Consider the following 12266-nt stretch of genomic DNA (forward strand, 5'->3'; position numbering starts at 1 on the left):
GACTTCAAATTATACTACAAAGGTACAGTCATCAAGACAGTATGGTAGTGGCATAAAAACAGAAATATAGACCAATGGAACAAGGTATAAACCTCATAAATAAACCCATGTACCTATGGGTAACTTATTTTTGCAAAGGAAGCAAGAATATACAATGAGGCAAAGACAGCCTCTTCACTAAATGATGCTGGGAAAACTGGAGAGCTACATGTAAAAGAATGAAATTAGAACACTTCCTAACACCATACACAAAGATAAATTAAAAATGGATTAAAGACCTAAATGTAAGACCAGAAACTATAAAACTTTTAGAGAAAATCATAGGCAGAACACTCGATGACATAAATCAAAGCAAGATCCTCTATGACCCACTTCCTAGAGTAATGGAAATAAAAACAAAAGTAAACACGTGGGACCTGAGTAAACTTAAAAGCTTTTGCACAGCAAAGGAAACTATAAGCAAGGTGAAAAGACAACCCTCAGAATGAGAGAAAATAATAGCAAATGAAACTGACAAAGGATTAATTTTCATAATATACAAGCAGCCCATACAACTCAGTATCAGGAAAACAAACAACCCAATCAAAAAGTGGGAAAAAGACCTAAACAGACATCTCTCCAAAGAAGACATACAGATAGCTAACAAACACATGAAAAGATGCTCAACATTGCTCATTATTAGAGAAATGCACATCAAAACCACAATAAGATATCACCTCAGACCAGTCAGAATGGCCATCATCAGAAAGTCTACAAACAATAAATGCTGGAGAGAGTGTGGAGAAAAGGGAATGCTCTTGCACTGTTGGTGGGAATGTAAACTGATACAGCCACTATGGAAGATGGTATGGAGATTCCTTAAAAACTAGGAATAAAACCACCACATGACCCAGCAATCCCTAGACATATACCCAAAGGAAACAAAAATTGAAAAAGACACACGTATCCCATTGTTCATTGCAGCACTATTTACAATAGCTAGAACATGGAAGCAATCGAGATGCCCATTGACAGATGAATGGATAAAGAAGTTGTGGTACATATACACAATGGAATATTACTCAGCCATAACAAAGAATACATTTGAGTCAGTTCTGATGAGGTGGATGAACTTAGAACCTATTATACAGAGTGAAGTGAGTTGTAAAAAGATAAATATCGTATTCTAACGCACATATACGGAATATAGAAAAATGGTTCTTAAGAATTTATTCACAGGGCAACAATGGAAAAACAGACATAGAGAGTAGACTTATTGACATGGGGAAAGGGGAGGAGAGGGTGAGATGTATGGAAAGAGTAGCATGGAAACTTTCATTACCATATGTAAATTAGATAGCCAATGGGAATTTGCTCTATGGCTCAGGAAACTCAAACAGGGGCTCAGTATCAACCTAGAGGGGTGGGGTGGGGAGGGAGATAGGAGGGAGGTTCAAAAGGGAGAAGATGTATGTATACCTATGGCTGATTCATGTTGAGGTTTGACAGAAAACAACAAAATTCTGTAAAGCAATTAACCTTCAATAAAAAAAATTTTTAAAAAAGCATTCCTCAGTGATCAATGCAAAGAAACAAAGGAAAATAATAGAATGGGAAAGACGAGATCTCTTCAAGAAAATTAGAGACATTTCATGCAAAGATGGGCACAATAAAGGACAGAAATGGTATGGACCTAACAGAAGCAAAAGATATTAAGAAGAGGTGGCAAGAATACACAGAAGAACTATACAAAAAAGATCTTCGTGACCCAGACAACCACGATGGTGCGATCACTCACCTAGAGCCAGACATCCTGGAATGCGAAGTCAAGTGCGCCTTAGGAAGCATCACTACAAAGCTAGTGGAGGTTATGTAATTCCAGTTGAGCCATTTCTGATTCAAAAAGATGATGCTGTTAAGACTCAGATCACCTGACTTGAAATTTCAGCCTGATCACTTATCAGGTCTAAAACTTTGGTATGCTTGAGTTTTCCCATCTATAAACCGAAAAGTATCAATAGTATCTACACCTCAAAAAATTGTGATTAGTAAATGCTATAAAATTGTTTGCTGTTGGAATCTTATTGGAAATACACAAATAGGTTCTTGCAGCTTCTAGGATTGCAACATATACTCATAACATTATCACAGTCATTTTATTTCACATACATAACCCTTTCACCTGCATCTAAATCCTGCCATGTTTTCACTTCTAGTGTTCTACACAAGGATAAATTGTAAAGATCTTCAGTGTAACTCATCACCTTCTACTAGCCTTTTCTTTGGATCAAGGTATATAGCTGTGCAGAAGAGAGTCAACATAGCAGGTGTGATTGCTGTCCTTTGAAAGGTCTGCTTGTGACGTTGGCCTTCATTCTCAGGTATTTGAGAACTTAGATTTTAGGAATATTCCTACCATTCCCAAAACTCATAAAAGTGAGCCCCTTTTAACAGTGTAAGCCACTTTTAACAGTGTAAACTGTTTGTACATAACATATGGTTTATGTGTGGAACATGTGCTTTCCAGCATTTTGGTATGTGTCAGGCGGTCTTGAATGAGCTTCCTTGACCAACCACGTTTCACACCTGTCATCACAAGTCATTGCTAGGGGGAAATTAAGTATATCCTGCAAGACTGCATTGGGAGAGAACTTTTAAGCTTGTGGCCAGCTTCCCTCAAACTTAGCCATGTGCATCCTTACCTGTTGACCTTATTCTGTATTGCTTTGCTGTAAGAAGTCTACTGTATGACTAAAGGCACAGTCCTGTGAGCCCTTCTAGTGAATCATCATGGGGTGGTCTTGGAGTTTTCCAACAAATAAGTAGACCTATTGTTTTATTCCACTCAATGACATGTAATAGTTCATGTTTACCATCTTAATCAAAATATCACATTTCATACAGTTCTCATACACTGTGCATTGGTAAACACACACAAGTATAATTTTCATTCCATTAATTTTTTGCGTATGTGAAATATCAAGTTCTTGGCTGTTGCCTTTGTTCCTAGGTCAAACATAGCATCTCCCTATTATATATGGATCAATGTCTGGCACACATTTTAAAAGCTGACCTGTATTACATTTCTTCTTTGCATTTCCTAGTCCCTTGGACTGCAAGATCAAACCTGTCAATCCTAAAGGAAATCAATCCTGAATATTCATCAAAAGGACTGAAGCTAAAGCTCCAATACTTTGGCCACCTGATGCAAAAAGCTCATTTGAAAAGACCCTGATGCTGGGAAAGATTGAAAGCAGAAGGGGACAACAGAGGATGAGATGGTTGGATGGCATCACCGACTTGATGGATGTGAGTTTGAGCAAGCTCTGGGAGATGGTAAAGGACAGGGAAGCCTGGCATGCTGCAGTCCATGGGGTCGCAGAGTCAGACACGACTGAGTGACTGAACAACTCTTTGATTGGGCTTCCCAGGTGGCTCAAATGGTAAAGAATCTGCCCGCAATGCAGGAAACCTGGGTTCAACCCCTAGGCCGGGAAGATCCTCTGACTGCCCACTCCAATGTTCTTGCCTGGAGAATTCCATGGACAGAAGAGCCTGGCCAGCTTACAGAGTCCACTGGGTTGCAAAGAGTTGGCTGTGACTCAGCAACTAACACTTCACTCTTGTATCATATCAGCAAGATCCTTGGCAAGTATCTTTCCTCCTCCTCATGAGACAATACTCTATTATCCCTCATTGAATTCATTATTCTGGCACCCAGAGGCAAATTAAATATGTGCTGTTAATTTTTCAAATTCTCCTTTCTTTCAAACACTGAACTCTGCATTGGAATGATGTTTAAAAAAATCCAGAAGAACCCACAACACTGTGTCCTAAATCCATTGGTTTTCTTGTGTCAAATTTCTATCTCCTAATTTAAAAAGGTCTCACTTTGTTTTCTTCTCCCCTGAAGTCAAGTGGAAGTCTTAGTTGCCTAGTCATGTCCAACTCTCTGAAACCCCATGGACTATAGCCCACCAGGCTCCTCTGTCCATGAAATTCTCCAGGCAAGAATACTGGAGTGGGTAGCCATTCCCTTCTGCAGGGGATCTTCCCTACCCAAGGATTGAACCCGGGTCTCCTACATTGCAGGCAGATTCTTTACCATCCGAACCACCTAGGAAACCCATTCATAGATATTTATAAGAAAAGATTCTATAGTTAACTAAGTTTGGGATGCTAGAAAAACAAAGTTAAACAGAATTCTTTATTATATAACTTTTTAGAAGCTTTGATACAATCATTTGAATTGTGAAGGAAGATTTCACGGTTTTGGATAGTATATAGATTTGCATAGGTTACATAAAAGTATAAAATTATTTCTTCAGGAACATCTTAAAGGGGTCAATATTCTACAGTAAGTATTTCGAGAAACAATATGACTGCCCCTACTAGGGGAGGAGTAATCACACTGATGTATGAGAAGTCTGTGGATCCAGATCCAAGATGGCTGCAAATACTATGACCAATGAGGCCGAGCTACACTGCACAGTACTGAATCTATTGCCTTTAAAACTGAAACCTCATAATAGCAGGCATTTTATGAATTTAAAATGAACTCAAACAAAAACTGTTAACAGATTACTTATCGATCTTTCCCTTTATGGGAAAATTATAATTTTGTATATAGGGAAGAATGAAGTTTCTTTAATGTTGAGGTAGTCAATTACTTGCCCCATGAAAGGAAAAAGTAAATTCAGTTTGTTGTAGTAAGTCAGTAATCACCCAGTAGTTTATCCATCCATCAACCTGGAACTTGAGTTGCTTGATTTCCAAATTGAAAAGAAAGGAAAATACACACAGATACTAAAGGTAAGACAACTGAACAAGCACTTTTTAAAAGTAATAAAAATACATCACTATGAAATAAAATTCAACAAAAAGGTTTGTTAATACTTTATTAGTATTTTCTAATGGACAAAACATAATGCAAACCAAATAAAATTTTAAATCTTTTTAGTTCAATAAAAATAACTGACATTCTGATTGCTGTTTCTTCTTTGTTAAAGAAGTATGGATAGAATAGTTAGGCACACAGTTGACACTTATTGTACAATGATATGCACAAGTTATCTTTAAACAATTGTAATCCTAAAATGTGCTCTTTATATTTTTCCCTTGTAATACAGGAGCCATGCTCCTATAAGCAAAATTTACTAATAACAAAAGAATTTTACAAGGAGTGACAAAACGACTTTTAAAACAAGTCCTTAAATAAAAGGATGCAGCAACAACGGAATGTAAGTTGTTGGAGTAAGAAGACAGTTTAACTAGATCTCAAAACATTAAAAATTCATTTATTTTACAATTACTCAAATACACATGCATTAAATGAAAATATTGCACAAATTAAAATTTTAGATTGTGAAATTTTATATTGTTCTTAATTTTTAAAAAATTGGTACACTTTCTAGTAGCGCTTAACTGTTTGATTTTTTTCCAAACACCTGCAGCACAAACTTAAAATGAAGGAACTACTATATTCAAGAAAGTTTTAAATGTTTTTTAAAATAAAAATTAAGGCTAACCAAGTGCATCCATTGGTCAATGGCACAATTGTTTTCAGCAACTATTCAGAAAACTCTAATCACAGGAAATGCCCATCTAAGTATTATATTTAAATCATACAATCAACTTTTTTAGAGGAATGAACTGTAAGTTAGTAGTGATGGTTTCTAAATAGTTTATGTTACCTGAAAAATCAGAAAAACTCAAAGAATGATTAATTTTGAAGGTTCTTGCCTAAAGGCACCACTGACTTAAAAACACATTCAAAAATCAAATATCAGAAGACATAAAGCCTCTTCCTGTATATATTCATATATGCAATAAATGCATTAAATGTAGTAACTTTATTAAACATAGTACACTGTACTTGACTTATGGGTTAAATATTTTACACACAGCTCGACCAAATCACTCAAAAAGTATCTCTAATTTTAGCATGACCACGGCTTTCTCTGATGTAAAACACAGATGTGCAAAGGAAGATGCACAACCGTTTACATAGACTACCATTTGACATTTCTGCTTTTGAAATATAAACTCTTTTAAGCAAAAATTATTTTAAAAACCCATTTACTCTAATAGTTTTTGGTATGACTGCAGTTATCTTGCAGGGCTTCATGAAAATCTGCAATCCTGCATGACCTTTCCCTGGTTGATGGCCAGTGTTCCTCACATTATCTAGAAATGCTTCTTCACATGTACACAGTAGACTCTTACATGAATTCTTCTGTTTACTCTTAATATTTACTTATGTCAAAAATATACTGGAAATGGGCAGGGGTGTATCTGAAAATCATTGCACTTACGGCCACGCTGATGCTTCCTACAGACATGTTTCACATGTTTCTTCTAAAGCCTGGGGCAGGAAGATACATTGAGAAGAAATATTATTTCTTCCACCAGAGTCAATAAAGATTTTTTCTCATTTGGAAGTTTAAATGAAAGGGATTTCATTTATGTAATTCTGAAAACATGCAGCAAAGGCTGAATATATGCAAACTATAAGTATGCATAACAGCAATATTAATAAATATGATTATTATTATAAAGCTTTAAAGAAGGCTTTATTGTATCAGGCTTTGCTTCATAAGTAGGATCTCAGGGAGAACAAGACAATAACATCTTGTTCCAATCTTAAAACTCCCAAACAACTGGGATACCAATACTCTGTCCCTTTATCTTAAGCACCCGGAAGTTCTTTTAACACCAGCATCTTGGCTCAGTGGTCTGATAAATAGCTTCACTATTAAAAGGTTTTAGTGTTAAATATTTTTAAAACAAAAAACGCTGAGACACCCAAACACTTAGCCAGTAGAAGTTAAACTATGCAGAAATCCTGCATACAAAACATATGAAGACTTCCAAGATGGACAAATGGAGACTGAGAAAACTATAGGAAATGCAGAAGCTCCAAAACTGGAAAAGGTATTTTGTTGTTGGTATAAAATTATTTTAGGGACTTAAATGTATACACTGAGGGGTTTTGCCAACTTGTTTTATTTAGTAGAATTTTACATTATGCAAAATATAAATAAAAGCGTATTTTAAAAAATATTATAGTTCTGTTTTCATTATTTATTTTCATATATGTACACTGTAATAGAGTTAGGAATTTGTACGTTTACATATGACTTATAAGCTCATTTAATCCTTTGATTTGCTATTTTTGCAATCACCTAACGTATGTCTAGATCACACAATTTAAAATTATCATAGAGTAACTTTCAATAGAGTACTTTTTTTAAATTTCCGTATTTTAAGAAGTATTTGGCAGTTCTTTCAACAAATTCTAGCCCCTATTATATAATCAGTAATCTCTTAAAGAAAGCTGTAATAACTTCAAAACTTAAGAGCCACCATATGCTTCTTTTTCCACACAGAATGCCAAAATAAAACCTAATTATGAGTACCATAAGAGCAAAATAGAGCCCTTAAGACATAGAAGAATTACTTAAACTCTGTTTTCTACCAATGAATAACAAATCCAATCAAACTTTGGTTGTGATTGGTTTTAATTTACACTAGGTTTTTATGAAAACAAAAAGTGTAATTTGGATATAATGTCACTTCATACTCCAAGGGCATTCTGTCATTTTCCTTAGACCTGAAACAGATGTTTCAAAGATCATTCACCTGTCTAATCTACGCTATATCAAAATTCCGACAAAGATATATAAAACCATTATGCAAAACAAACCCCTCGAAACAGTACATTGCACAGTTTCCCACTGTTAAACAAATTAGCCAATTTATTTGTGAACCATTGTTTTGTGCTTTCCTTAGCTCTCATATATACACTCTGGCACTTTGTCATTGCTGGAGAATGCTGATTAGTTTGCAACGGAAGAGACCAACGTCATTCTTGCTTGAGCTGTAGGCAGTATCCTCTCAGTGTTGCAAAAATATGCACCAAATCATTTAAGACACGGAAATCTCTCTTGGTACAAGTGGCTGGATTACAGACAATGATGAGAAGAATGGCAGTCATATGGATGTATTAATCTACTCTGAGACACTAAAAGACTGGTGCAGACACAACAGTATATGAGTTAAGCCCCAGAAGATCCGTCCATACCATTAGTCCTGGACAAAATGAACACCAGTTTCAGAGATTGGAGTGTCACCTTTTCTGTAAAGAAGGCGCTTGAGTAGTTTGAAGTTTCTGTTTATATTTTTGCATCTGCTTTGACCGTGAATGCAGTTTGTTGAAAAGTTCACGGAATTTATACTGTGGAAATAAGGTTTCCAAAAAGCCTTCCAAAAAGACATAAACCATTCTCCTATTTAACTGGTTGTGCTGAAACATTTCAAAAACACGAAGAATACCTTTCCGTGTTGTCTCAGCTCCAATAATGTGCTTCAGTTCATCTAAATAAAGGGGAAGGGAAATAAACACAATTCATTATTCAAAGGAAATACAAGGCCAAAAGTATTCTAAGTTAAAACATGTAAAGTACACATTTGAGTGACTGACAAATAGCCAGTATTCAGTGAATGACCTTAACATAAGTTTGATAACTAATTTACAACTTATAAATGTCACAAGTATGCACGCACTTGTGTAGTATTGGGAGACAATACAACAACAGAGAAAGCAGGACCCAGACTCAGAAACTCCAAATTAAGTGTTATAATCTTATCCCTTAATGTCACTCAGCTGTGTCCGACTCTTTGTGACCCCATGGACAGCAGACCACCAGGCTCCTCTGTCTGTGGGACTTTCCAGGCAAGAATACTTGAGTGGGTCGCTATTTCCACTTCTAGGGGATATTCCCGATACAGGGATGGAACCCATGTCTCCTGTGTCTCCTGCACTGGCAGGCGGATTATTTACCACTAAGCCATCTGGGAAGCCCTGTCCCTTAATACCTATATAACTCACCCACCTTGAGTTTCTTTCCTCATCTGTAAAATGGGAATTTATAACAACCAATATTATTATTACTGTGAGAATTTATAAAGCTTTGATGAGATAAAGTGAAAAGCGATCTGTAAACTCTAAAACACTATAAAAATATTCTCCATCTAATGCACAATGAGAAATACTACAAAGAAATGTGGAAACTTGATCTCTGATTTTAAAAAACTTGCAACACACTAACAGTGCATTGGCAGGATCTGATCACTTTTCACTTTCATGCACTGGAGGAGGAAATGGCAACCCACTCTAGTATTCTTGCCTGGAGAATCTCAGGGACAGAGGAGCCTGGTGGGCTGCCGTCTATGGGGTCGCACAGAGTCAGACACGACTGACGTGACTTAGCAGCAGCAGCAGATGGGTAAAACAGATAAAGGATTTAAGAACATGAATACGGAAATAAGCACTAAGTGGGGAAAACAAACAAACAAACAAACAAGACAGGCTCAAGAAATGGGGTAGTACAGTTTGGCTCAATTTTAGGATTCCTGTAAGGGAAAGTGGTGAAAAGAATGGAAAACTGACAGTGCTGCAACTGGCAGGGTGAGCACATTTGGAGTTTACTCACAGGCAACATGAAGTTACTAGAGACACTTGAGCATGGGAACATCATGTAGGATCATTCTTAATTATTTGTAAACAGGGCCCCCAAAACAACACTTTATTGCCTTCAAAAGAAACATGCAACTCCCAAAAAGTATGTTTCTAACTAGGGTACAATATAATTTTAAACAAATAGTTTTTAAATTCACTAAAAAACAGGTGAGGAATTCTGTATATAAAAATATCTACTTTTATATCTTTCCTCACTTCCTTCAAGTCTTCATGTAAGTGTCATCCACTCACAACTGCAACTCACCTGCCACTTCCATTTTCCTGCACTATCTGTCTCCTCGGCTCTTAGCACTATCCAATATACTGTGCTTCATCTATTTCTTTTGTATGTCTCCTGTGTCCCCTAGTAGAATGTAAACTCTAAGGAGGCAAAGATCAGTGTAAAGAGTAGTGTCTGGCTCATGAAATGCTCTCAATAAATATTTATTGTATAAATGCATTAAGCTTTCTTTCTACTCCATAACTGAGTCCGTCTAAAGCACCATCTGGTTTATTCTAAAAGTATATTAATATCCTAGGCTACTGTTTCTCTTTATTTTTCTAAAATGTTATTTCTATAACTTGCTTTTTATCTCCAAATGCAACAGTATAGTCTATAGGGTGGAATAAATAGCCATGTGGCTAATATCCAATTTAAGGCACAGAAGAGAAAGTTGATTAAAATCTATAATGAAAAATTAATTTAAAGACAAATAAAATTATAGGAAAAGAAATAGATATTGAGAACTTAAATATTTTTCTATTCCCTACATCCATAATTAAAATATGGAGAAGAGATACCTAGGTATTTTCAAAGACATTTATCACCACAGGAGAAATCAACCACCCAACCAAACAAAACTTCTCTTACTGAGAGAAGACAAATGGACAAAGTAAATCTAAGTTAGTGAGACAGCAGAGTTCTAAAATAATTCAAACTACACCAAAAGAATGCCACCATGTATACTTTCTTTAGGATGTTTTAGCAGAGATTAAGTATGGACCAATCAGCTGTTTCAAAGGGATTCTTTGAAAAAATGTGTTTGTTCTCTTAAACAGAACAAATACTCTTTCTGAAAACCTCATACTTCATTATACTTTATTATTACCCCTTTCATCTGTCATGGGCTTCCCTGATAGCTCAGTTGGTAAAGAATCTGCCTGCAATTCAGGACACCCTTGTTTGATTCTTGGGTTGGGGAGATCCCCTGGAGAAGGGGAAGGCTACCCACTCCCGTATTCTGGCCTGGAGAATTCCAGGGACTGTATAGTCCACAGGGTCACAAAGAATCAGACACGACTAAGTGACTTTCACTTTCATCTGTCACAGATTTTATCATCAACTTTATTCTTAAAATGTTTCAAGACAGCAAAGTGAAGTGGTTAAAAGTATAACTTTTATTGGAGTGGTTGAATACAGTGGTTTCAAGGAACTCAAAGCTAAGTCAGAGTTCCAATCAGTTCAGTTCAGTTCAGTTCAGTCACTCAGTCGTGTCCGACTCTTTGCGACCCCATGAACTGCAGAACGCCAGGCCTCTCTGTCCATCACCAACTCCTGGAGTCTACCCAAACCCATGTCCATCGAGTCGGTGATGCCATCCAATCATCTCATCCTCTGTCGTCCCCTTCTCCCCCTGCCCCTAATCCTACCCAGCATTAGGGTCCTTTCCAATGAGTCAATTCTTCGCATGAGGTGGCCAAAGTATTGGAGTTTCAGCTTCAACATCAGTCCTTCCAATGAACACCCAGGATTGAGCTCTTTTAGGATGGATTGATTGGATCTCCTTGCAGTCCAAGGGACTCTCAAAAGTCTTTTCCAACACCACAGTTCAAAAGCATCAATTCTGCGGTGCTCAGCTTTCTTCACCGTCCAACTCTCACATCCATACATGACCACTGGAAAAACCATAGTCTTGACTAGACGGACTTTTGTTGGCAAAGTAATGTCTCTGTTTTTAAATATGCTGTCTAGGTTGGCCATAACCTTCCTTCCAAGGAGTAAGCGTCTTTTAATTTCATGGCTGCAATCACCATCAGCAGTGATTTAGGAGCCCCCAAAAATAAAGTCTGACACTGTTTCCACATGTTTCCTCTGTTCGTTTCCAAGGCAAACCATTCAATATCACAGTAATCCAAGTCTATGCCCCGACCAGTAACGCCGAAGAAGCTGAATTTGAATGGTTCTATGAAGACCTACGAGACCTTGTAGAACTAACACCCACAAAAGATGTCCTTTTCATTATAGGGACTGGAATTCAAAAGTAGGAAGTCAAGAAACACCTGGCGTAACAGGCAAATTTGGCTTTGGAGTACAGAATAAAGCAGGGCAAAGGCTAACAGAGTTTTGCCAAGAGAATGCACTGGTAATAGCAAACACCCTATTCCAACAACACAAGAGAAGACTCTACACATGGACATCACCAGATGGTCAACATCGAAATCAGATTGATTATATTCTTTGCAGCCAAAGATGGAGAAGCTCTATACAGTCAGCAACAAGACCAGGAGCAGACTGTGGCTCGGATCATGAACTGCTTATTGCCAAATTCAGACTTAAATTGAAGAAAGTAGGGAAAACCACTAGTCCATTCAGGTATGACCTAGATCAAATCCCTTATGAGTATACAGTGGAAGTGACAAATAGATTTAAGGGACTAGATCTGATAGAGTGCCTGATGAACTATGGACGGAGGTTCGTGACATTGTACAGGAGACAGGGATCAAGACAATCCCCATGGAAAAGAAATGCAAAAAAAGCAAAATGGCT

The 12266-nt window shown here is 36.9% G+C and overlaps 1 protein-coding gene across 16 annotated transcripts in view; it reads right to left on the minus strand.

Moving 5' to 3' along the window:
• Window positions 1-7708: 7708 nt before the first annotated feature.
• SNX13 (sorting nexin 13) overlaps window positions 7709-12266 on the minus strand; it is a 147782-nt gene continuing 143224 nt past the window's right edge. For all 16 annotated transcript variants that reach the window (XR_014067841.1, XR_014067839.1, XR_014067838.1 and 13 more), the window contains one exon: window positions 7709-8355. Coding sequence is in view for 12 of the 16 variants with exons in the window: in XM_081537670.1 (XP_081393796.1) it covers window positions 8108-8355 (248 nt within the window). In the remaining 4 variants the exon portion in view is untranslated. The remainder of the gene's footprint in view (window positions 8356-12266) is intronic.

The sequence above is a fragment of the Giraffa tippelskirchi genome, chromosome 10 (genome assembly GCF_054371585.1).
Source record: "Giraffa tippelskirchi isolate mGirTip1 chromosome 10, T2T-mGirTip1v1.2.pri, whole genome shotgun sequence".
Taxonomy (NCBI): Eukaryota; Metazoa; Chordata; class Mammalia; order Artiodactyla; family Giraffidae; genus Giraffa; species Giraffa tippelskirchi.